This window comes from Zea mays, chromosome 3 (genome assembly GCF_902167145.1).
Source record: "Zea mays cultivar B73 chromosome 3, Zm-B73-REFERENCE-NAM-5.0, whole genome shotgun sequence".
In the NCBI taxonomy this organism is placed as follows: Eukaryota; Viridiplantae; Streptophyta; class Magnoliopsida; order Poales; family Poaceae; genus Zea; species Zea mays.
Window position 1 is genome coordinate 156,803,449 of NC_050098.1, and position 22,459 is coordinate 156,825,907.

At 47.6% G+C, this 22,459-nt stretch overlaps 3 protein-coding genes and 2 pseudogenes across 16 annotated transcripts; 4 read left to right on the forward strand and 1 right to left on the reverse strand.

The window, feature by feature from the left end:
* The first annotated feature begins 3,793 nt into the window (after positions 1-3,793).
* On the forward strand, positions 3,794-11,197 carry LOC103650796 (uncharacterized). Of its 14 annotated transcripts, XR_004857221.1 has the most exons (16): positions 3,886-4,327; positions 5,427-5,517; positions 5,607-5,642; positions 6,181-6,242; positions 6,454-6,506; positions 6,587-7,114; positions 7,310-7,486; positions 7,575-7,694; positions 7,862-8,116; positions 8,222-8,540; positions 8,821-8,903; positions 8,989-9,066; positions 9,140-9,380; positions 9,793-9,868; positions 9,964-10,066; positions 10,622-11,109. XR_004857221.1 is itself a non-coding variant. In XM_035966349.1 (13 exons), exons 1-7 carry the CDS (start codon positions 4,256-4,258, stop codon positions 8,114-8,116), a joined length of 636 nt encoding a protein of 211 aa, XP_035822242.1. In that variant the 5' UTR covers positions 3,794-4,255; the 3' UTR covers positions 8,222-8,903; positions 8,989-9,066; positions 9,140-9,380; positions 9,793-9,868; positions 9,964-10,066; positions 10,622-11,109. The 14 variants fall into 14 exon arrangements, 2 of the variants coding, with proteins under 2 accessions (XP_035822242.1, XP_008674584.1); XR_004857216.1 differs by having other exon boundaries at positions 6,587-7,486; XR_004857222.1 differs by lacking the exon at positions 3,886-4,327 and having other exon boundaries at positions 5,497-5,517; positions 6,181-6,506; positions 6,587-6,649; ... (1 more) ...; positions 10,622-10,808; positions 10,960-11,197.
* Positions 11,198-12,219: 1,022 nt separating this feature from the next.
* On the reverse strand, positions 12,220-12,907 carry LOC103652305 (osmotin-like protein; annotated as a pseudogene).
* Positions 12,908-14,538: 1,631 nt separating this feature from the next.
* On the forward strand, positions 14,539-15,682 carry LOC103650797 (esterase PIR7B). The gene is made up of 2 exons (XM_008676365.3): positions 14,539-14,991; positions 15,120-15,682. Exons 1-2 carry the CDS (start codon positions 14,551-14,553, stop codon positions 15,546-15,548), a joined length of 870 nt encoding a protein of 289 aa, XP_008674587.2. The 5' UTR covers positions 14,539-14,550; the 3' UTR covers positions 15,549-15,682.
* A 383-nt stretch (positions 15,683-16,065) lies between these two features.
* Positions 16,066-17,294, forward strand: LOC100192086 (uncharacterized). Its single transcript, NM_001137509.2, has 3 exons — positions 16,066-16,502; positions 16,615-16,755; positions 16,867-17,294. The coding sequence occupies exons 1-3, from the start codon at positions 16,119-16,121 to the stop codon at positions 17,149-17,151; spliced, it is 810 nt and encodes a 269-aa protein (NP_001130981.2). The 5' UTR covers positions 16,066-16,118; the 3' UTR covers positions 17,152-17,294.
* A 3,596-nt stretch (positions 17,295-20,890) lies between these two features.
* LOC103650798 (probable esterase PIR7A) lies at positions 20,891-22,238 on the forward strand (annotated as a pseudogene).
* The last annotated feature ends 221 nt before the right edge of the window (positions 22,239-22,459 follow it).

The following is a 22,459-nucleotide window of genomic DNA, read 5'->3' on the forward strand; positions in this document are numbered from 1 at the left end:
CATTGTTCATTCAAAGCAGTCTCAATACTCCTGGGTTCTTCTGCTGCAAGGTAGCACACCCCACTGTACTCAAAATCAGTAATCTCATCAGTTGTGTCATTGATATTTGCCAATGTTCTGAATCTTTGTGGCACTCCTTTTGAGTTGACAGATTCTCCAGTGAGTGGAGTTGCAAATTCAATTCCTTGCACAGCTGGACTCCCAGGCGGTGTTGCATGGTTTGATGCTCCATCTGAGCCAGCGTCGATAGCCCAATCAGCTTGAAGAGGCGATTGTTGATCTGGAGTTGCAGAATCGGCTGACTGTGCTGCTGCATTTTCTGAATTTTCTGGAGTTGCAGGATCGGCTGGTACTGTTTCTCTTCCAGCAACTGAGTAAAACTCAATATCAAACACTGGTGTTGCAGATCCTGCTCGAGTTTCTTGTTTCCAGTCCCAAGATTTACTCTCTTGAAAAATCACATCACGCGATATGTGAAGTTTCTTGGCCACAGGATCATAGACTCGGTACCCCTTTGTGCCTGCCTCATACCCAATAAACACCATTGGTGTTGATCTGTCTGACAGCTTCGAAACACCAGGGCCTATTTTCTTGACATGAGCTACACACCCAAATGTACGTAGATGATGTACTTTGGGTTTTCTGTTATGCCATGCTTCATAAGGTGTCCTCCCTTGTAGACTTTTCGTTGGAGCTCGATTCAGCAGATACACAGCAGTTGTGACTGCTTCGCCCCAAAACTCCCCTGGAACATTCTTGCTTTTCAGTAAACACCTCGCCATTTCCACCACAGTGCGGTTTCTTCTCTCGACAACGCCGTTCTGCTGTGGCGTATATGGCGTGGTAGTGAAGTGCTTAATGCCATGCTCATCACAGTACTCCTTGAAGTCAATAGAATTAAACTCACCACCTCTGTCACTGCGAAATGCCCTCAGTCTGCCACCTGACTCAGTTTCAGCTAGCGCCTTCACCTTCTTGAAACAACTGAAAGCTTCATCTTTTGTTGCCAGAAGTTGTATCCACATATATCTACTATGATCATCCACTATAAGCATGAAATAACTCTTACCTCCTGGTGTCTTGGGCCTAATCTGTCCACAGAGATCTGTGTGAAACAGGTCCAAATTCTTGTCTGCTCTGTAATTTGCTACTTGAGGAAATGGCTGTCGTTGTTGCTTGCCAAGAGCACATCCATCACAGAACTCTTCCACCCTATCAATCAATGGCATGCCTTCTACCATTTTCTTCACGCCAAGATCTCTGAGGGCCCGAAAATTAAGATGGCCATATCTCCCATGCCACATCCAAGCCACATCATCAACCTTAGCTACTAGACAGACAGGTGCTGCAAGACTAGTTTTTAGCAAATACAGTCTATTCTTGACTCGAGGTGCTTTGGCCAGCAGTGAGCGCTCGACATCAAACACATTGCAAAAACCATCTTCGATCACAACTTTGCAACCACCTTCCTCTAGTTGTCCTAAACTAATGATGTTACTCTTTAATTTAGGTATGAAATAAACTTCTGTGAGTACCTTGTGCCCCTTCTTTCTGGCTTGAAGCATTACAGAGCCAATGCCTTCGATCTGGACGAGTGATCCGTCGCCGAACCTCACCGTGCCGCCCACTGATCTGTCCAGCGACACCAGCGCCTCTCGACGTCCCGTCATGTGATTACTGGCGCCCGTGTCAAGGACCCAGACATCATGATCTTCATCATGTTCACTGGGATCAACCTTCATCTCATTGAGATGCATAACATGTCGTGTCATGCACCCCTCGGACGAGTCGACGTCGCGCTGATGGACACGCACGGCGTTCACCGTTGCCAGGAGCAGTGCGGCATCGGTATCGGCCTGCGCATGATGGGCTTCCTCCTTGTGTTCCTTCTTAGATGGACGCTTGCAGTCAACCTTCCAATGGCCGTATATGCCACAATTCCTGCATCGTCCCTTCCGTCGTGGAGTGCCTTCAGACGTGAAACGTGGAGTGTACTCCTTCTTCTCGCCACGATCACCACGTCCGCCGCCGCCTCCAAAATCACCACGTCCGCCGCCGCCTCCAAACTTCGACTTCCCAGGCTTTTTCTCACCTCCGGTTGACGACGAGGATTCCGGCAGGAGGCGATGACGATTCCTCGCTGCCCAATCCTCCTGCGTCAACAAGAGTTTACCAGTCTTGTCTGTGACAGCCTCGACGCCCAGGCGATCCTCGGCCAGCTTCAGTCTCCCGACGAGATCCTCAACCGTCAGCTCCTTCAGATCGAGCATTGTCTCGATTGAGATCGCGATCTGTGTGTAGCGCTTCGGCAACACACGCAGCATCTTCTTGACCACACGGATTTCATCTAGGTTCTCACCAGATGTACGCAGATCTGCCGCTAGCGCGTTGATACGCATTGCGAAATCATCCACCGCCTCGCTTTCCTTAAACTCGATATTCTCGAATTCACGGAGCAGGCGCTGAGCATTGGCTTCCTTCACGCGTTCAGCACCAACGCGCATGCTCTTCACCGCTGTCCACGCATCCTTGACGGTGTTCTTCGCGCCCAGCATCTGCCACATTTCCGGGGGCACAGACCGGAGCAGAGCGCTCATGGCCTGCCGGTCTTGCCACCGCTTCACTCCTTCGCCACCGGGCTCGATCGTCTCCCAGATCTCCAGAGCCTCGAAATTGCATTGCATGAGCATCGCCCACTCCGTATAATTGGAGCGGGTTAGCATCGGCCACATGAGAGAACCCTCCCGTACGCCATGCCCTGAACTGCTCGGCTGTTCGGCGTCACCTGCCATCTTCTTCGTCTCCGGTGACCAGCGCGGTGGAGGCGCTTCTTTCTTGGTGGCTTTGATACCAGAGTTCACATAAAAAGGTAATGAGTTTACATAAGAAAAGGTTTTCATCTCAGAAAAATAGAACTTAAAAAGAGACGACATCCATGGTCGTCACAGGGAGAGCGAGCGAAGCGGTACTGGCCAGCGCGAACTCCGCCAGAACGGTGCTCGGCACGGCAGCCATGGTTGTCACACGGAGTGTCGGCGAGGCGGCCCTAGCGAGAACGGCTTTGGCTAGCACATCCACGCCGAACGCGACTGCTGGCACGGTCCGCGCGTCCTCGTTCTGTTGGGTGTCCTCGCGTCCTCCTTATGTTGGGTGCCCTCTACAGCTGGTCATGGATTGGGCTAAACCCAACTATCTATCTCTTTAAATGAGCCCTTAATTGGGAGGGCCCACGCTAACCTCAGTTGAAGCCCCCAAGCACACGACGCTAAAAATATAGGACTAAGGGATCGTAGGAAAGACTAACGCTACGCCCCAAAACCCTAGTCCCCAGAGGCCCCATCGCCTAAGTGTCGGAGTGTCTGGAAACGCTATACCCTGCAGCAGCTCGGATTCGATGCGTGCTGTTTCTCTGCAGGGCAACAATATGAAGACGGCAACTGCAACTCTCCAACAACAACAAAGATATGTTTTCCTATTCCTCTTAGTAGATCAGATATACTCGTCATCAAGATTTTACTTCCAGTTACGGATTGGTTTTCTAGGGACTTAGGAATCGATCCTAAACAGTATAGATTCTAACACCTTCAGCCCGGCCGTGGCGAGGCGAGGGTGAATCTGGCGAACGGCGCGGCGAGGTTGACCTAGGCGGACTATGCGGCCTGTCTGGCGCCTCCTGCGTGATCGTCCATGGCAAGAGACTCGGCAATAGAATTTGTAGATCTATACTACCTATTAAGACTCTAAGGGGTAGGCTGCCTCCCCTGGTTCTGCCTTCGGTGCATCTAAGCCGTTCTTTGCCTTCGATGAATCTAAGCCGTTCTTCCACCACGATGCAACCGCGACCCCAACCCGCTCGTTCCCCTCCCCCTCCTCTCTTTCTCTCTCGCGCTTGACTCCCCCGCCGCCCCTTCCCGTCCCCACCCCGACGCCGTCCGCTCCCCATCCACCATCCCAGCGCGATGGCTGGGAGGACCGCGCCCGCCTCCCTCCCCTCCTTCTCCCTCACGCCCGACTCCCTCGCTGCCCCTTTATCCTGGATCTCGTCATGGACGCTACCACGACCAACGGTTCGACGGAGCAGGCGCCGCACTCTGCGCCACGGGACGGAGCCCGTCCCCACCCGACACCGGCCACCTCCACCCCGAGCTCCTCCGAGAAGTGAGTGATTTCCATTTCTTCGATTGGATGACGCGCGGTCGGGCCTCCGCACCTCTCTGTCCCCCTCCCCTCCCGCGGCGACAGCTTCCTCTAGGAGATGAGCGCGCCCGCCCCCGCGCGCACCACCACCACCACGCGTCCACGCCCCTCGTGCACCTTCTCGCCCGAGGTACGCACCCTGCACCCTACACCCTGTCAAACCCTAGCTATTATCTACTGGGTTTCTTTCTTGGTGTTGATAGTTTGTTGGAGATTAGGCGTTTGATTTCCTTTACAAAATAGGTTCAGTTTGAAATTGCGGCCAAAGCAATGTTTTCATGTGGTTTCATCAATTTTAGTTTCTATATTTACATGTGTTTGATTGTCCCTTGCCCTCGTTTAGATAGAGATTTCTATCAAGAGTATAGAAAGTTGGTGCCTGACAACTAGCTGCTTGCATTCATCCACCCCCTACTCTTATCTTGCAAAAGCCCACTTCTTGTGTTTTGCTTGTATATATATTAGGCTGGACCAAAGTGCGGTTAAGTAACCTCTAACAAATTGTCATGACATGAGCTGATTAGCGGTCTATTGTAAGCCCGCTCGGACTTACGAAAGTGGAGGTCACATTTCCATTCCACCAATGCATGTAGATTTTGGTTCAGACTTCCATCAGTGAATGAAAAAAGGAAAAGCAAGAGAGAATAGCAAGTACTTATATCAGTATAAAAATATACCAATGGGTAGTGAGCCTGCAACGTTGTGTACGTATACATGGGGAAAATATTTGGTTTGTGGCTTGTGTGAAAGGACAATTTAGGTTTGTATTCTATATCTGAGGACCATTCATAGCTTTCAGATTTTGTTATAATTGTCATCCCATGGTTCTGCTCGGAACAACTCTTTCTCCAGGATTGTTTTGGGACTGGTCATTGCGGGCATGTTGAGGGTATTTAGTTAAACAATTTTGTTATTATTTTAGATTGAGTACATCAACTCGCTGGTTGCTTACATTTTCTTGGTCCCTAGAGCTACTCACCTCGCTGGTTGTTTACATTTCCTTGTTCCTGGGATCCACTTTCCTAAAATGAATCTGTTTTAATCTTGTAACTGGAACTGGTGGATATTTTGATAGGGAAATTACGATGATTGATTTCTGGATTTGAGTTTCAGTTTTTTTTTTGCTTGTACTGGCCTCTTGAGATTGGAAGACTGGCGTTGTTGTGGGCTTGTGGCATAGGCTTCCTTTGTGGGTCTTTTTCTCATCTGATGTAAACAATATTTTTTAGTCTGGTAACGGTGCAAAGGCAAATGGGGCATCATCACATATCTAGGTCGTATTTTCGACAGACAGATGTAAAACGGAGTGGGAATGCCTCGGTAGGATTGATTACTCTGTTTATTTTACTAAGAACGGAAGACTAAATCCATTATTAATTTTCTACTGTTGGATAATATGTTTTTTGCAGATTGATATCATGTCCAAGTTCTTCAAGCTGATGGTGGTAGGTGTTTTGCTTTGCTACTTTCTCATTGTTGAAGTTGTCTCCATGTTGTATTCACTAAAGAACCCCTATATTATTTATTTTGGAACAAACCTTTTTTGTTTTGTCCTAAAATGAGATCGAGCAAGAGCATTTTTCCTGTGGGTTGAGTAAATCTAGATTTTTGCTTTGCATGATGAGACAATCCAGAGAATGTATACCAATTATGATGTGTGCCTTTTATATTTATCTACATTACCCAATATAGCATATTATTCTTTGCTATCTTAGTCTATTATTACTCATGATATGGCATATTATTCTTTTTGCTTCTTGAAATAATTTAACCATAGTTCTTGGAGATGCTAGGATTCCAATGCGAGACACTGTCATCTCTTGTAGTGTCGGCTATATGTGTTCTACTCCTTTGCTCGATAAAGCACCTATTTCATATCTTTAGCAGTTGTCTTATGTCACTGTCGGTATCATATCCAAATTTGTATCCTTTTGTATGGTATGATAAGTCCAAAAGCTCTAAGATTTTTTTTGTCTTGTGCAGGTTCTACAATTAATGAATGATTTGAACGAAGTGTTCAAGATGCCGCTATCTCTTGTATTGAGGTTAGTTAATTCCATATTTGATATTGTCTGTGTATGCCTACTTCAGCCGACATTGTGTTTTTTCTAGACCCATGGTGACTGGTATGATCTCTATTTCTATTGGACTTGTTCAATTTCCCAATAGTTACATCCCATATTTACAAGCTGGAGAGATTGAAACATTTTTTATAACATCTTATCTATTAAAACTCCATGTCGTTTGCTCCACCAGGGGCTTCCAGTGCGCTTTTTCCCCTCGATCTCGTGTGATCTGAGTGTGAGAAGGTTGTTAAAATGTGCATCTACTCATATTTTTATTTTTACCAGATATGTGTCTAAATTTTCTTTCTTGTGTTTTAATACAGGCTTATAGTGTGCTTGAGGTTCTTCGACCTCTCTATAATTCCCCTAAGATACTGGAACAAAAGGTAACTGTTGCGATATATGTCAATCTTCAATTTCGTTGTCGCTTAGCAGTTGTTGGGCTTTGGTACCCAGTCTGTAATTTTGCTGATGCACCAGCGACACATATTTATCATTTTTTATTTTTAAATCAATAACAAAGCACAGGTACAATATAATCTTATATAGCTTTTAAGGTATGTAAACATCCACTTTAGTGATGCTAACAAATGTATAAAATAATAATAATTATTTTTTCATAGCAATATATTTTATCATATTGCATCTTAGTTCATGCTACCTGGATGTAAATGTGGTGCGGTTTAGTTTAATAAGATCTTCACTAATCACTACATAGTGCAGCACTGGGCTGTTAATATTTTTTGTACCATGTGTCATAAGCATGAGATGTTGCCTGTAGAGTACCAATGCTTTATTGCAGTCTTCCTCCTCGTCTGCCCCAATGTCGGCAAGTCAGCCCTCTTCAACAGGTGAGAGACACCTTAGGAAGGCATCGGTCATTGCCTCTCGCCTGTAGTTTCTATGCCGCTATGAGGGGTGGTGGCATTTCCTCAAATACGTTGCATGTATCACTGTAACTGTTCTTCCCCTTCCGTTACCATTAACCCATGCATCTAATTACTTGTATATTTTACGTTACCGTTTTCCTGTTCTCAACATTTCAGATTCTAGATGATGGTACGACAAATTATTTTAGGAGCGCTTTGACATAATTTAAAGCTTGGAAGGGAGCTTTCTATGATTTATTTTTCTGATTGTTTCGTCACATGTTCTTTCCCTAGATGAAAGTATTGATTTATTTTTGGTTCTGCAGGATCATTGCGTCTCTGCGAGCTAATCAGGTTGGGATACTTTGTTATGTTTGGACAGTTCTATGATTGGGAACTGTGCAGAATGTGACAGCATTTCTTATTTTAATGTGCATTGCAGTTCTGTGAGCGTCTCCCTAGCCCCAATGGCGAGTCAACTGTTGATTGTCATCAGATCTCAAAGATGCCAAATCTTGCATTCACCATTGCAAACAAGACTTTCACCTTAACACCAGAGCAGGTAACTCCCTACTTACAGTTTCTTCAGTGTTTGAATTAGTAGTGAAACCTTGTCTAGGGAACCATGATCTCATTTTCAAAGTTACAGTTCATTTATTGGATATTCTTTGGTGCAAACATATACTTCTTCTATTTCTCTTAAATCCACTGATTGCCTTTGTGCTGCAGTACATAGTGAAGTTGGAGCAAGCAGGACAAACTATCTGCATCAATGGGTTTATGGCATTTGACGTACCGCCTCCTCGTGGTCCTCTCTGCTACGCTAAACATATCTGTACTACTCTTAAGTGTGCAATGAGGGCGTCCACCGAGGGCATCACCGTGCCCCCGCTCGCCCCCTCCACGCCCGCGCCTGTCTGCATCCGCCCCCTTCGTCTCCCCGCAATGGCCGCGTCCCTACCTCATGTCTACGACGACAACTAGGTGCGTCCTGCCTGGTCCGATCTGCTCAATTTCGCCATCCCGCTTGTTTCGTGTTTGTTTCTTTGGAGTTTTGATCGAGTGTTTGCTTTTTCTTGCATGGAAAAGCATCGCCACAAGAGTTTGTTCTGGTGCTCACATTGGTAAGTGTGGAACTTTCACCACAGGTTAAACATGAAGAAGTCATCGGGCTCGGGCTCGGTGTCGTTGGCGCGGAGCATCCCGGAGCTGTACGAGGAGAGGGGAGCCAGCAACCTCCGGGAGTTCGGGTTCCAGGAGCTCCGGGCCGCCACCAGCGACTTCAGCCGCCTGCTCAAGGTCGGCGAGGTGGCTTCGGGAGCGTTTACAAGGGCGTCGTCCGCCTTCCTGGCGGGCCCGCCGGCGGCACGGTAGTTGCCATAAAAAACTCAATCCCAATGGTCATCAGGTATGGTCGTGTGGATCAGTGTTTTCTTGGCTCACCTGTGTCAATACCATCTTGTCGTTGTTGATCACGAATTCGTCAGCATTTTTACAGTATATTGCCTACCATATACATTATCTCTGTGTGTGTGTGGGTGAACCCTACATCCCGTAGAAGTAGAACTACACAGGGTCTCTGTTTTTTGGATCATGAAATGGACTGTACCTTGCATGACTCTGTACAATTCATCTTGCTAATGTGTCTGTGAAGTATCTATCATTTTGCTAGCCCTGTTTCATTTCAGAAGTTCAAGGTTATCTCATTCTGGCATATCTCATTTGCCTGCTGATGAAGTGAAGCCTTTGGTTAAATATGATAATGATGAAGGTATTGTGTGAGATTCCCTTGTGTTATTTATTGTTAACGTTCTAATAATTCTGTATGGCATCATAATTCATTTAATTGATTGTAGATGCACACTCACCTGGTGGCCGTGGAAGGGGTCGTGGTGGTCGAGGCCGTGGGCGGGGCAGGGGCAGAGGTGGACGTGGTGAGGCTGAGTGCTGCAGAGTAAACCCTCAATTTGTCACATGTTCAATTATTCCTCACATGTTACGTTTCAGGAAATGGGTTCAATGAGTATGCTGATGCTGGTTGGGAAGACGATCACGCCCCTGCATATATGGGCAATGGATATGCCCGCGGAAGAGGTCGCAGTTTCAGGGGCCGTGGTAGGAGAGGCGACGACGATAACCAGCCTGAATACCAACATGTCGGAGGTTATTTCAAGAAGATCCAATTGAACCAAAAAGTGGAATAAAATTTCCAACATTTCTGGAAGACGACTCCAGTCCATCTGCAGCGGTATTTCCATTTTCTTTAAAACCATAACTTCTCTTAATCTGGAGGAATTGACTTCATTTTGTGTGTGTGTGTGTGTGTTCAATTGAAATCATTTTCAAGTTAGTGGTGTATTGCGATCAATACATAAATTGTACCAGTTGGGTACATGGTTTGTGATTTACTTTATGGCTATTCAAACTTGCTTCTTTGACAATTTTGAACTAAAAGTCTACATAATCGTATATAGTGTATACTGGTACTGATTTGTTATTATGCACTCGGTATCTGCACAATGCATTTTTAATGGTTTTGAAACATTGAAATTAAAGCGTATAATTTTGGTAATATTATTTCCAGATTCCGTATCATTTTGTATAAATTCTTCGATTTGATCCCTCCATGTGACGATTTCCATTGATAATTAAACCTTCAGGTCCTTGTTGGGATAGGTTTCAAAGGCATGAGAGTGATGAGGGTCAAAAATCTGAACCTCTACGCTTTTGGTTTATGTAAGACAGAATTTTTTAAATTGGTTCTGTTCCATGTCAGTTTGCCAATGAATACTAACAAACCTCTATTCATTACTGATTAAATTTTCTTATAGATATGCAACCAACTTCTATCCGTGAGAAGTTGGGTCCTAAGTATGCTTCATTTCCAACTGACAAGCTGATGGAGAACCCTGATTTCTATAGTAATCTTCTCAGGTATATTGATATATCCTTTTCATCATATTTCTCAGCTTCTTTTGCTTACCCTTAGCCTTAGGTTCCATTTGTAAATGAGATTTTTGAATCTGTTTCCTAGATCAAATCTCCTCTCTTAGTCAGGCCCTACTTGAGTTGGTGGCCATATATTTTAGGAAGTGCATAGGCTAGCACTGACTAATGTGGCTGTCCTTGTTAAGGAATGTAACTATGTAAGACCAAAGGTACCTATGGAGCAGCCACTGAGTTAGACATGTTATTGTGTTAGGTGGTTGCTGGGAGCAATACTTGCTACCAGTTGACATATTATCATTAAATTTCTGCTTATATCTGCATGTGTATTATGTCATCCATACCAGAATGCATGTGACACATAACACATAGGCGCTCATGCAAAGCTCACAACCTCATTTGCATATATACACCACTTATTAATCCTCAGAATACAAATATTTGTTGAGAGGGCAAGTAGATTGCAGGATTCTGGTTGTTTACAACGAATATGTTGTTTTGAAGCACATATGAAACTTGGTTCTTCTCCTTGTTACGTTTCAGGAAATGGGTTCAATGAGTATGATGATGCTGGTTGGGAAGACGATCACTCCCCTGCATATATGGGCAATGGATATGCCCGTGGAAGAGGTCGCAGTTTCAGGGGCCGTGGTAGGAGAGGCGGCGACAATAACCAGCCTGAATACCAACAGGTCGGAGGTTATTACGAGTGTTCATGCTCCAGCTTTAGGTGGGTAACCTCACAGGACACAAATGAAGTGTACAAAATATTTTCAAACAAAATTAAGCAAGGCCTGAAGATAATCTGAAGAGCTTTGTACAGGCGATTTTTGATCATTGTTGATCCTGATTCCTGATTCTTTTATTTTTTTCAACAACAGATTTTCACCATTTGTAATGGAACTGAAACCAGCCTCTCATCGAAGTGGAAACCTTTTTTTAGTCGTAAACATTTACATGGTTTATCCAGTGGTATGCTGATGAAAGATGCTAAGTTTCGCTTAATATAATGTATATGAAGGTCCTGTGTACGTCAAATTTTGTCCACATTGAACCAGTACGAATGACATCTTCCTTGAAAGTTATAGAAATGCTTCAAAGTTCAAATGGCATTCAGCATATTCCATGTGCTGCTATTTCAGCACTCATTTCTCGTGCTGGCAATGCAAACTGGAATAGGAAGGGTTTGCTCCTCATCCAATCGAATTGGGCACCGATGGTCAGTCAGACAGTCACCTACTCTACGTACTCTTTCTTTAGGGATGATAGCCTTCGGTTTTTTCAAAGCAACAGATAAATATGAACATGTCCTCTACCTATTATGGGAAGTGCTGCCAGTAATCCTGAAGAGATTAAAAATGTTTTAGTGTTCTCCGATGGATGTTGAGATAGAGTCTGGAAAAGGGTTTAGGGATGGATGGAGCAAGCTTTGTCAACCGGAGAGAAAGAGTGTTCTTACCAAAGCGATTGCACAAGCAGTTCCGACGTACTATATATGTCCTGTTTTAAACTCTCACGAGAATTATACAAGATGTTTTTTTGGGCTTGGCACTTGGGATTTTTACCCGGGCTCAATAAGCGTATCACATGCTGATCGAAAACGAGGCCCGTGATGAGGCATGGGTGGACGAGCGCCAGATACAAAAGCCTACGAGCAAGACTGGTCGGATTTAAAGTATGCTAGGTCAAATTCCCATCCAGTATTTGTGTTTTTTATAGAGACTAGCACGTCACCCTCTGCCAACGGGGGACGACGTTCTCAACTCAAACACAGGATCATGTCGACACAGAGCACTCATGCTTAATTTTACGTGGAGCGGAGGACTCGTGGAACCATTCTCTAATCGGTTGCAATATGGCTCAGTGCGACAAGAGCCTATCGAGCTTAAATGCGCACGATTGAGGTCCCCAAGAGCGAGTATAATAAGATGACATAGATAGATAGTAAGAGGTGCTATGTTAGAATTATTTATGGAAACATAGAGAGAAGAAAAACGGATTGCTCATGAGCACCCAGTAAAAATGGCCTGCTCACTTACCCTAGATAATTTGTGAAAGAAAGAAGTAGATCAATTATTAAAGGCACATATTGTATTATGAAAGTTGTTATATAATTATTTTTTAATTGACTATCTATACTACTATATTAAGGCTGAAGAGGTAGTCTTCCTCCCCTTGTTCTGCCTTCTGTTAATCTGGACCGTCCATCCTATGGCCCCTACCCCGCCCGCGTGCGTCGCCCCCAGACCCCCCTCGGTCGTCTCCCCCTCCGCGCGAGCCACAACTGACCCCTCATCGCTTGCTCTCGCTATTGCTTCGTGGGTGAGCGAGGGGCTGTCGTGCGCGTAGGTGAAGGCCTACGGGCACTCGCGCTTGAAGAACTCCGAGTACTTGGAGGCGCGGCAGGTGTGCGGGCTGTTGTACATGTTGCGGCAGCATAGCTCGTCGATGCGGAAGGCCTCGCAGCCGCTCTTGCACGCAAGGATGCTGTCGGCCGAGGAGCGCAGCTACAGCTCGCCGGGGCAGCTCTCAGTGAGGTTTTCTTGCGGCAGGCGAGGACGGGACAGTTGTCGCGGCCCTCGTGCGGGGTCACGGACAGGCCCACATTGAAGTCATCCACCACGCTCACGCCGTACGAGGTCTGGTCGTTGTCGTGGTGGAGGTTCACCCACGCTAGCGTCGTGGGCACCGCGTCGCCGAGCCCGCCGCAGTCCCCGTGGCGCAGTGGAGCTGCGCGCCGGCGCCGGCGTAGCCCGTGCGCGTCCAGATGCTGCCAGACCAGGGGTGGGCCGGCGCCAGGAACGACTTGTGGGAGAGCGGCGGGAGGAATCACAACTGTTGGTGCTTGCTGGTCGATTATCACCACTCCAATAGATACCATCAAGACTCGGCTTTAGATAAATTTAATTGTTCTTCTGAAAGTGTGATTATGTATCTTTGCAGAAACAGTTTCTGTGGTATTCGTCATGTTTTCTTTTTGCTAGCACCTTATTTCTGGTATAAGGAATCTAGCGTCCCATATTTTTGCTACTAGCTTATTTATTAGACAAGATTTTTGGACTAGGACGATGAATCATTGTAAGTGTTAGAAGATCACAGGGGTTTCCTTAGGTAGTTCTTCCTGAAATTTAGAAGTTGACATGCCTAGGCTATACTTTCTGACTTGTGAAATATCAGTTGCTTTAATATACATGATTTCAACTAGGCCCAAAGCTCCTCAATATACGATGGAGAAGGACATGTCCACTATGCTAGGTAGCTTGTGAAATCATGTTTTAGCACTTAACCTGGGTGACACAGGTTTGATCTTAAGCTTATTGTTCCTCTATGTCAGGTGCCTCAGTTTCACAACGACCACACCTATTATTCAATTTTAATATGACATTTCAAGGCTGGCACTACAACATTATAGTTATGGCATGTGCAAGTGAATGATGTCTACAATACTGTGGTGGTCAATACTGTGATGATCATGTTATACCTTAGGTATGCAGATTACCTTTGAGTTGGCTGTTTATCATATCACCTTTGTTACATAGGCTATGTACCCGAACTTAAAGTTAGTACAATTCTAGAATTCTGTGGTATTCCTCTTTTCATATTTTGACGACGATGTGCTCCTATATTTTCCTTTCTGAATACCAAATTCTTTAATGTGTCCTCTTGTGTGGAATCAAGTTCCTAATTTAGCTAGAGCAATACTTGAAAAGAGGAATCACAATTAGTTGTTTTTCATGTGATTGTATAACAATTTCTCGTAAATGAATATAATGCTGACTAATTTACTGTTTGTGTGAATATGTTTTGGCAAAACCTTCTAAGATGGTTCCTGACTAATTTATATGTTCCCGTTGCAACGCACGGGCACTGACCTAGTAGAGATAGGAGAGAGATCGTAAAAGCATGCAAGGGTATTTTTGTCTCCTTGGATGCTAAATATGTGGAAACAAATTAGAAAAGTAAGAATACATGGTTAATAGTATAACCAATTAGAATATGTTTGAAGTACCTTTTGTATGAAACAAATCTTTCGGATGGCATTCTTGTGAAGCATAATGTTTGGAATGGAGACATTACCATCCATATGCCCTCCGTTGGCCCCCGACCCCGACAATGCTAGGACAAAGAACGAGCTGAGAGAATCATGTCGACAATATGAGCGAGTATTTAGCTTAACAAAAGGGAAAATGTCTATTTAGCTTCCTCGACTATTTGTATCCAAAAAAAAAGTCAGCTTAAATTTGTAATGGCGCGAGTATTTTTCTCCATGACCAAAGGTATCCCTCAATTAATGAATTCGCGCATTATCAACTCAAGTTCAGAACTGTTCCATTATCCAGTAAACGAAACCAGCAGCCAGGAATTGAGTCAACACTTGCTTCTTGCAGCACAAGGAAGGATGGCCGATGATCAACTTGAAGCAGAAGCAGTGGCAATCACCACCGTGTGTGCCTCACTGCCTCTATATAAACATGATGCCGGGGCAATCGATCACAAACTCTCCACGCCGCTGCACGCACAGGGCACAGCTAGCAGCAATAATGGAAGTAGTCGGCGGCGGCAGGCACTTCGTGCTGGTGCACGGCCTCTGCCACGGCGCGTGGTGCTGGTACAAGGTGGCCACCGCGCTGGAATCCGCCGGCCACCGCGTGACGGCGCTGGACCTGGCAGCGGCGGGCGCGCACCCGGCGCGCCTGCACGAGGTGCGCTCCCTGGAGGACTACTCGCGCCCACTGCTGGACGCGGTCGCCGCGGCCCCCGACGGCGACAGGCTTGTCCTCGTCGGCCACAGCCACGGCGGCGTCAGCCTCGCGCTCGCCATGGAGAGGTTCCCTAGCAAGGTCGCCACCGCCGTGTTCGTGGCCGCCGCGCTGCCGTGCGTCGGCAAGCACTTGGGTGTCACCCTCGACGAGGTCGTACACACCTCACGGCTCACGCACATGCACGGATGCACCACAGCCATTGTTTCAAGTTTCAACTCACAAATATATATGTCTAAGTCTTTTTTAAAAAAAAACTCCATCTTTTGCGATGACCGCAGTTCATGAGAAGGAATGCTTCCGAAGGGCTGCTCATGGACTGCCAACAGGTGCCCATCCCCGGCGTGGGGCAGCAAGGGACAGCGATCGTGATGGGTCCAAGGTATATGGAGGAGAAGTACTACCAGGAGAGCCCCGCGGAGGACCTGACCCTGGCGAAGCTGCTGGTGAGGCCCGGCAACCAGTTCATGGACGACCCGCTGATGAAGGACGCGGCGCTGCTCACGGCCGCCAACTACGGGTCCGTCAGGAAGGTGTTCGTGGTGGCCAATGCCGACTGCTCCAGCACCGAGGAGATGCAGCGCTGGATGGTGGCCATGAGCCCTGGCACGGAGGTCCACGAGATCGCTGGCGCCGACCACGCCGTCATGAACTCCAAGCCTGGGGAACTCTGCGACGTCCTTGGACGGGTAGCCAGCAGATGCGGCTGAGAACATGACGATTGACGACGACGACTATTGTTGCAGCTTGTAGTGTAGTATTACACTACTAGTAGCACCTGTATATGTCATGAACACTGCTTATATTATTGAATAAATAAAATGACTCGGGTTATTTCGAATTACACGTTAAAGCTGCTTATATTATAGAAGACCTGCTGGAAATAGTGTAAGTATAGAAGTCTTCAATCATTGAGGCTTATATATGCACGTTCAAGAATTATATCTAAGTATAAAAGTATTGAATCATTAAGACATTGGTGCAAGGTCTAGATGAAAGTCAGCTGCCTAGGGCTTTGCACTAACTCAAACACTCAAAAAAATTATGAAATATTTAAATCTGAGGGTAGTTTAGACCTTTTAACCGTAGTTTAAAATTGTTAGAGCAAAATATGAAGGTAGTGACGCAGAAGTAGAAGGCGAAAGAAGGTCGGACCAATGGCAAGATAAGTGTCTCAAAAAGAAAACTAGTTACTACAAGGCAAGGATATTTTGTCTCTTCCTCCTCCGATCGAAGTGTGCTTGCGTCCTGATCCCACCAACCGCAGAGGACAGAGGACCATGGAGAGCGGCACGGAGCGGCGGCGGCGGCGGCACCACTTCGTGCTGGTGCACGGCACCTGCCACGGCGCGTGGTGCTGGTACAAGGTGGCCACACTCCTGTCATCCGCGGGCCACCGCGTGACGGCGCTGGACATGGCCGCGTGCGGCGCCAGCCCCGGGCGCGCCGAGGAGGTGCCGTCCTTTGAGGAGTACAGCCGGCCGCTCCTGGCCACGGTGGCCGGCCTGGCGCCCGAGGAGAAGGTGGTCCTCGTCGGCCACAGCTTCGGCGGGGTCAGCCTCGCGCTGGCCATGGAGCAGTACCCGGACAGGGTCGCCGTCGCCGTCTTCGTCGCGACCGGCATGCCCTCCGCTGGGAAGCCGATGGCGTTCGTCTTCGAGCAGGTAAGCGGAAATCCGAGACCCGAGGGTTGCGTTGCGTGATCGTTTCGTCGAAAAGGGCAGGAAGGGGTCAAATTTTATTTTTAACCATGATTTCGTGATCGATGGACTCTAGTTTTTGCAAGAAGAGTACCCAGCGGACCGCTACATGGACTGCGAATTCGAAACCAGCGGCGACCCCCAGCGTCCCGTGGAGACATTTCGGTTCGGGCCACAGTACCTGAAGCAGAGACTGTACCAGCTCAGTCCCCCAGAGGTAGGTGACAACGGACAATGGCCACTAGCCCACTAGTTCCTGAGCCACACACGCGGTGACGCGGGCGTCACCATCTGACGTGTGTTGCTTCCTCTGGCGCGCGCAACGTAGGACTTGACCCTGGCAATGGCGATGGTGAGGCCGTCACAGCGGTTCCGAGACGACGCGACGATGAAGGGGGGTATCCTGACGGCGGAACGGTACGGCGGCGTGAGGCGGGTGTGCGTCGTCGCCGAGGACGACGCGTCAGTGCCGGCAGGCTTCCAGCGGCGGATGGCGTCGTGGAACCCCGGCACGGAGGTGACGGGGTTGCAGGGAGCCGACCATATGTCCATGCTCTCGAAACCAGGGGAGCTGTCAGAACTTCTCATGGAGGTTGCCAACAAGTACAGCTGAAACTTGTATCATGTAAATGGCTATCAGCAAAATGGTTGTTCAGGTACGCTTGTTTCAGATGAACAAATGGAGACGGAAGTTTGAAGTAACACGATGAAATAAGACTAGATTTTGTATCCAATGCAGTTGTAACTTTCTAAGGTATAAGGCTATTTCTATCAGCATATTCATCATCTTTAATTTCAAAGTCTACTCAATTTACGGTGCAAAATTATGTTTTACACGACTATATAAACGATATGTTGGATATAACCTAACAAAAACATCATGATATATCTATCCTAGTTGTCTTAGGGGTTCAACACTGCGTGCCTAACTATATCAAGTACCGTTCACTAAGCAAACTTACATCAACCGGACATGAAAAGCTTTACGATTCTCGACGATGTAGCTCTAAGGGCGTGAATAAGTACAACCCCATTTATCAGGTGGTCTCTTAAAGAGTCTCTAGTGGGTTAATTGAAAAAAAAATTCAAGAGACGGCCTTTTTATACGATTCTTCATACACATTGTCTCTTAACTTTATTTATGATTCAGAGGGTTATACCATGTAGTTTCTTTATTGTCTCATGTACTTAAAAAATCGTTCCACCGTCTTAGGGTTATACATGCCCTAATGGGGCATCATTTTTCTCCTCGTTGAAAATCAAGAGTCAAGCTTTATCGTCGCACCCATCATAATTTAATGCATCATATCGAGTAGTCAAGCTTTATCGTCGCACCCATCATAATTTAATGCATCATATCGAGTACCTTGTATTCGGTCATATCAACGTCCGAACCTGAGGAAGATATGGCTATGATGGTTTAGTCGAGCGAAAAGAGTGGAAGAAGTGAAATAATAGCAGCAAGAGCAAATTGGAGATGAGGGGTATTAATGAATTAAACATCTCTCTATTTATAGGTTGGATTCCAAGATTTTTTTAAAAAATGGATTTTTAGACTTCAAAATAGTGTGGACAAATCAGAAAACAACATGTGGTAGCAGACGGTCGATACAACTGGTTTGGATCGGTATTGGTCGATTTTCCTGTGTGCAAGTCGGTACCGACCAATCCAACTCTAATGTGTTCGGTATCGACAGAACTGACTAACCAATAGGTCAATCGTCTACTGTTAGACTGTCTCTAGTAGATAGGGTAAAATAGGAGACACGAAACTGTAGATGACACTATTTGTTGAGTGGAGTTTGAAATAGGGGATGAGATAGATGATGAGATAGGGGATCTGCTGAAGATAGCCTTAGAATTGGATCGATTGGTATCGACATATCGATATGTTAAACACGGCCTAAGATAGACTCTAGAAATTTAAGGGTTTGCATCCCTTAAAAGTGTCGCTCTGTCCGTGGAACAATGACGACGACAACTGCCCCTTTCCAGCAGCCTCCAAATCGATGCATGCATTTGTAGATGGCCAACAGTGCCTGGTTAACCGGGACGGCACGGGGCACGGCATGGCCTATAGTGCCCAAGCACGGCATGGCATGATCGGTGGCGGCCCGTGCTGGCACGGCCCGACCCCTAGTGTCGTGCTTGGGCTGGCGAGGGGACACGTTGGGCCGACATGGGCACGAGCCAATTAGGGTTAAAGAACGGTTAGGCACGGCATCCATAAACACATACCCCCCTGCGGCCCAGCCCCCGCACCCCATCCCCGCCTCCTCTCTCACTCTGTCTCGCCCGAACCCTCTAGCGATTTGGAAAGCGCCGCCTCCCTAGCCACCTCCGCCGCCTCCCTCGCCGCCTCTCTACCGCCTCATCCGGTGCTCTGGGCCTCTAGCTTAGGTAAGACAGTAAGTTTGTTCCTCTGGTGGTGCTCTCTTGCTCGCGCCGCCTCTGGTTCTGGTTCGAATCCCTAAGTTTGGTGCTCTGATCTCCAACTTTTGTTCTTCTTCCAGTCTCCCTCCAACTTCGGTTGCGCTGATCCTCTACGGCTCTCCCTGTACCGATGCCTAATCGTGTTTTAACCCTAATCATCGAGCCGTCGGGGTTGGATATGGTGCTTCGGCTTTGGTAGGTTGTTAATACGGTGCTTGTGCTTGTGATCTGTGTTTGTGCTTGTGCAGTTGTGCTTGTGATCTGTGTTCCAAACCCTAATATAGTTCATCATTTAACTATTTTTGTAGCTATAAGGGACCGATCTGTTGATCTGGCTTTGGTAAGTTGCTATCATTTGCTTGTTCTTGTGATTTGTGTTTGTCGCCTCTATATCTGTGGTTGAACCGACGAACCCTAATCTAGTGTCTTCTGTTCTGTGTTCATAGCCATGAAGGACCGATCTATGTTCGAACCCTAATCTAGTGCCTTCTTGTTCTATGTTCGTAGCTGTGAAGGAACGATCTGGTGCTCTGGCTTTGGTGAGCTCCTAATCTTATGCATGTGCTTGTGGTCTGTGTTTGTGCTCCCTAATCTAGTGCCTTCTTGTTCTGTGTTTGTAGTCGTGAGGGACCGATCTAGTGCTCCGACTTTGGTAAGTTCTTAATCGGGTGCTTGTTCTTGTGATCTATGTTCAAACCCTAATCTAGTGCCTTCTTGTTATGTGTTTGTAGCCATGAGGGACCGATCTAGTGCTCCGACTTTGGTAAGTTCTTAATCTGGTGCTTGTTCTTGTGATTTGTGCTTGTGATCTGTGTTTGAACCATAATGTAGTGTCTTATTGTTCTGTGTTTGTAGTCGTGAATGACTTTGACAAGATATATAAGGCTGTTGAGGGTGTGAGGGTAAGGTGTCATGCTAGTGCAAAGTTTACAAGTGTGTTTTGTCTGCTAAATCATCTGGTGGCACTTATCATCTTAATCATCATAGAAATGCATGCAAACTGAAGCATGGCAGAACTGCCTTTGCCTAGTCCCTGAGTTTAATCTTAATGGTTGTCCTAGATTGTGGGAGTACAATGTTGATGTTGCTAGGTCTTAGATGTGTGGTTTGATATATAGGCTTGATCTGTGTATTTGCTTTGTTGAATCATCTGCTTTTGAAAATTACATTCAACAGGCTCATAATCCTAGATTTTTTGCTCTCTCTAGAGTCCAGACAAACAACCACTAGCATGGTTTTTTTTTTCCTGTGGCACCTGGTAACAAGACAAGGATGTTTCACCTCTTCCTCGGTTCCTCCTCCAATTTAAGTGATATTGTGAGCAAGTCGTCCTGATCCCACTAATCGCAGAGGCGCAGAGCAGAGATGACTAGGGCTGGAAAAAAAGCTCGAGGCTCGCGAGCCGGCTCGGGCTCGATCAGGCTCGGCTCGGCTCGGTGAGGCTCGCGAGCCTAAACGAGCCCGAGCCGAGCCTAATTCCATGGCTCGCTACACTAACGAGCCGAGCCGAGCCGGCTCGGTGAGGCTCGCGAGCCGGCTCAAGGCTCGGTCCAAACTTTTGCAGCTATCACCTGTCAGTTGTCAGTTTGTTTATTAGTGTCCAGTTATCTAGATCTAGTGACCAATGTGTTGTTTTGGTCACAACTCACAAGGAACTAGAGTGCAGGGACATAATTTTTTATTATATGGAACATATTGTGCTTCAAATTTAAGCTAATGACCGTAATTATTGTTGTTGAGTACTTGAGTGTACAGGCTCGCGAGCCGAGCCGAGCCGGCTCGCGAGCCTATATCGAGCCGAGCCTCATCATCGAGCTCGCGAAGTGACCGAGCCGAGCCTGGCTCGGCTCGCTATTCCACCGAGCCTCACCGAGCCGAGCCGAGCCTGGCTCGGCTCGTTTCCAGCCCTAGAGACGACCATGGAGAGTGACAGGAAACGGCAGCATCACTTCTTGCTGGTGCACGGCGTCTGCCACGGCGCGTGGTGCTGGTACAAGGTGGCCACGCGCTCCTGTCATCCGCGGGCCACCGCGTCACAGCGCTGGACATGGCCGCGTGCGGCGCCAGCCCCGGGGCGCGCCGAGGAGGTGCCGTCCTTGGAGGAGTACAGCCATCCATTCCTGACCGCGTTGGCCGGACTGGCGCCCGAGGAGAAGGCGGTACTCGTCGGCCACAGCTTCGGCGGGCTGAGCCTCGCGCTCGCCATGGAGCACTGCCCGGAAAGGGTCGCCGTCGCCGTCTTCGTCTCGTTCCTCATGCCCGCCGCCGGGAAGCCGATGGTGTTCGTCTTCGAGCAGGTAACGAGACGGAAATCCGGGACCGAGGGTTGTCTGACTGTTTCGCCGAGAAGGGCAAGAAGGGGGTCGAATTTCAGCCTAACCATGGTTTCCTGATCGATGAACTCTTAGCTGTCGCAAGAAACGCGGCCAGAGGATCGCTACATGGACTGCGAATTCGAAACCAACGTCGCCGGCGACCACCAGCGGCCCGTGGAGACGTTTCGGTTGGGGCCACAGTACCTGAAGCAGAGACTGTACCAGCTCAGCCCTGCCGAGGTAGGTGACGATGGCCCAGCCACACCACACACACACGACACGTCCTTCAGGTGGTCTGTTCACCATCGTGCTGTTTCCTCTGGTGTTGGTGGGCGCAACGCAACGCAGGACGTGAACGTGACCCTGGCAATGGCGATGGTGAGGCCGTCACAGCGGTTCCGAGACGGCATGACGATGATGAACGCGAACGTCCTGACGGCGGAGCGGTACGGTGCCGTCAGGCGGGCGGGCGTCGTCGCCGAGGACGACGCGTCGTTCCAGCGGCGGATGGCGTCGCTGAACCCGGGCACGGAGGTGAGGGGGCTGCAGGGAGCTGATCACATGCCAACTAGCGATGGCCAAAGGGGTCGCCCGGTCCGGGTCCAGGCCCGATGAAGCCCGACTCATTTTGGGTCCGATCCGCTAGACACGGTTAGAAAATCAGGCTGGGCCGTCTAAGCCCGTGGACTCGATTTCCTGTCGAGTCTGGCCCACAGCGGGTCTAAACGGGCTCACGGAAAAAAGCGGGCCAGTAAACACGTTTTAGTGCAAAAAAACGGGTTTAACGGGCTTAGAGGTAAACAGGTCGTGCCGGACTAGCCCACCGTGCCTAGTTTACTGTCCGAGCCTGGCCCGCTTATTCGTACTGAGCTGGCCCGGGCCCGCATAGAACCCATGCTAGAGATGGCAATTGGTACCCGCTACCTGAAACCCGGTGGATTTTTCTCTATTAGGGTATGAGTTTGGATTAATTTCTCTACCCATGGGTTTGTTAATGGGTTCAAATGAAAACCCAACGGGTACGTGGGCATGGATTTGTTCTTCCACTACCATACCTGCAAACCCATGGGTTTTTAAAACCCGCCTTAAAATCAACATTCCTTATAAATATGTCTCATAATATTATTAATTTAATATGTTCTAATTGAAATAAACTTCATGTAACAAATTTTA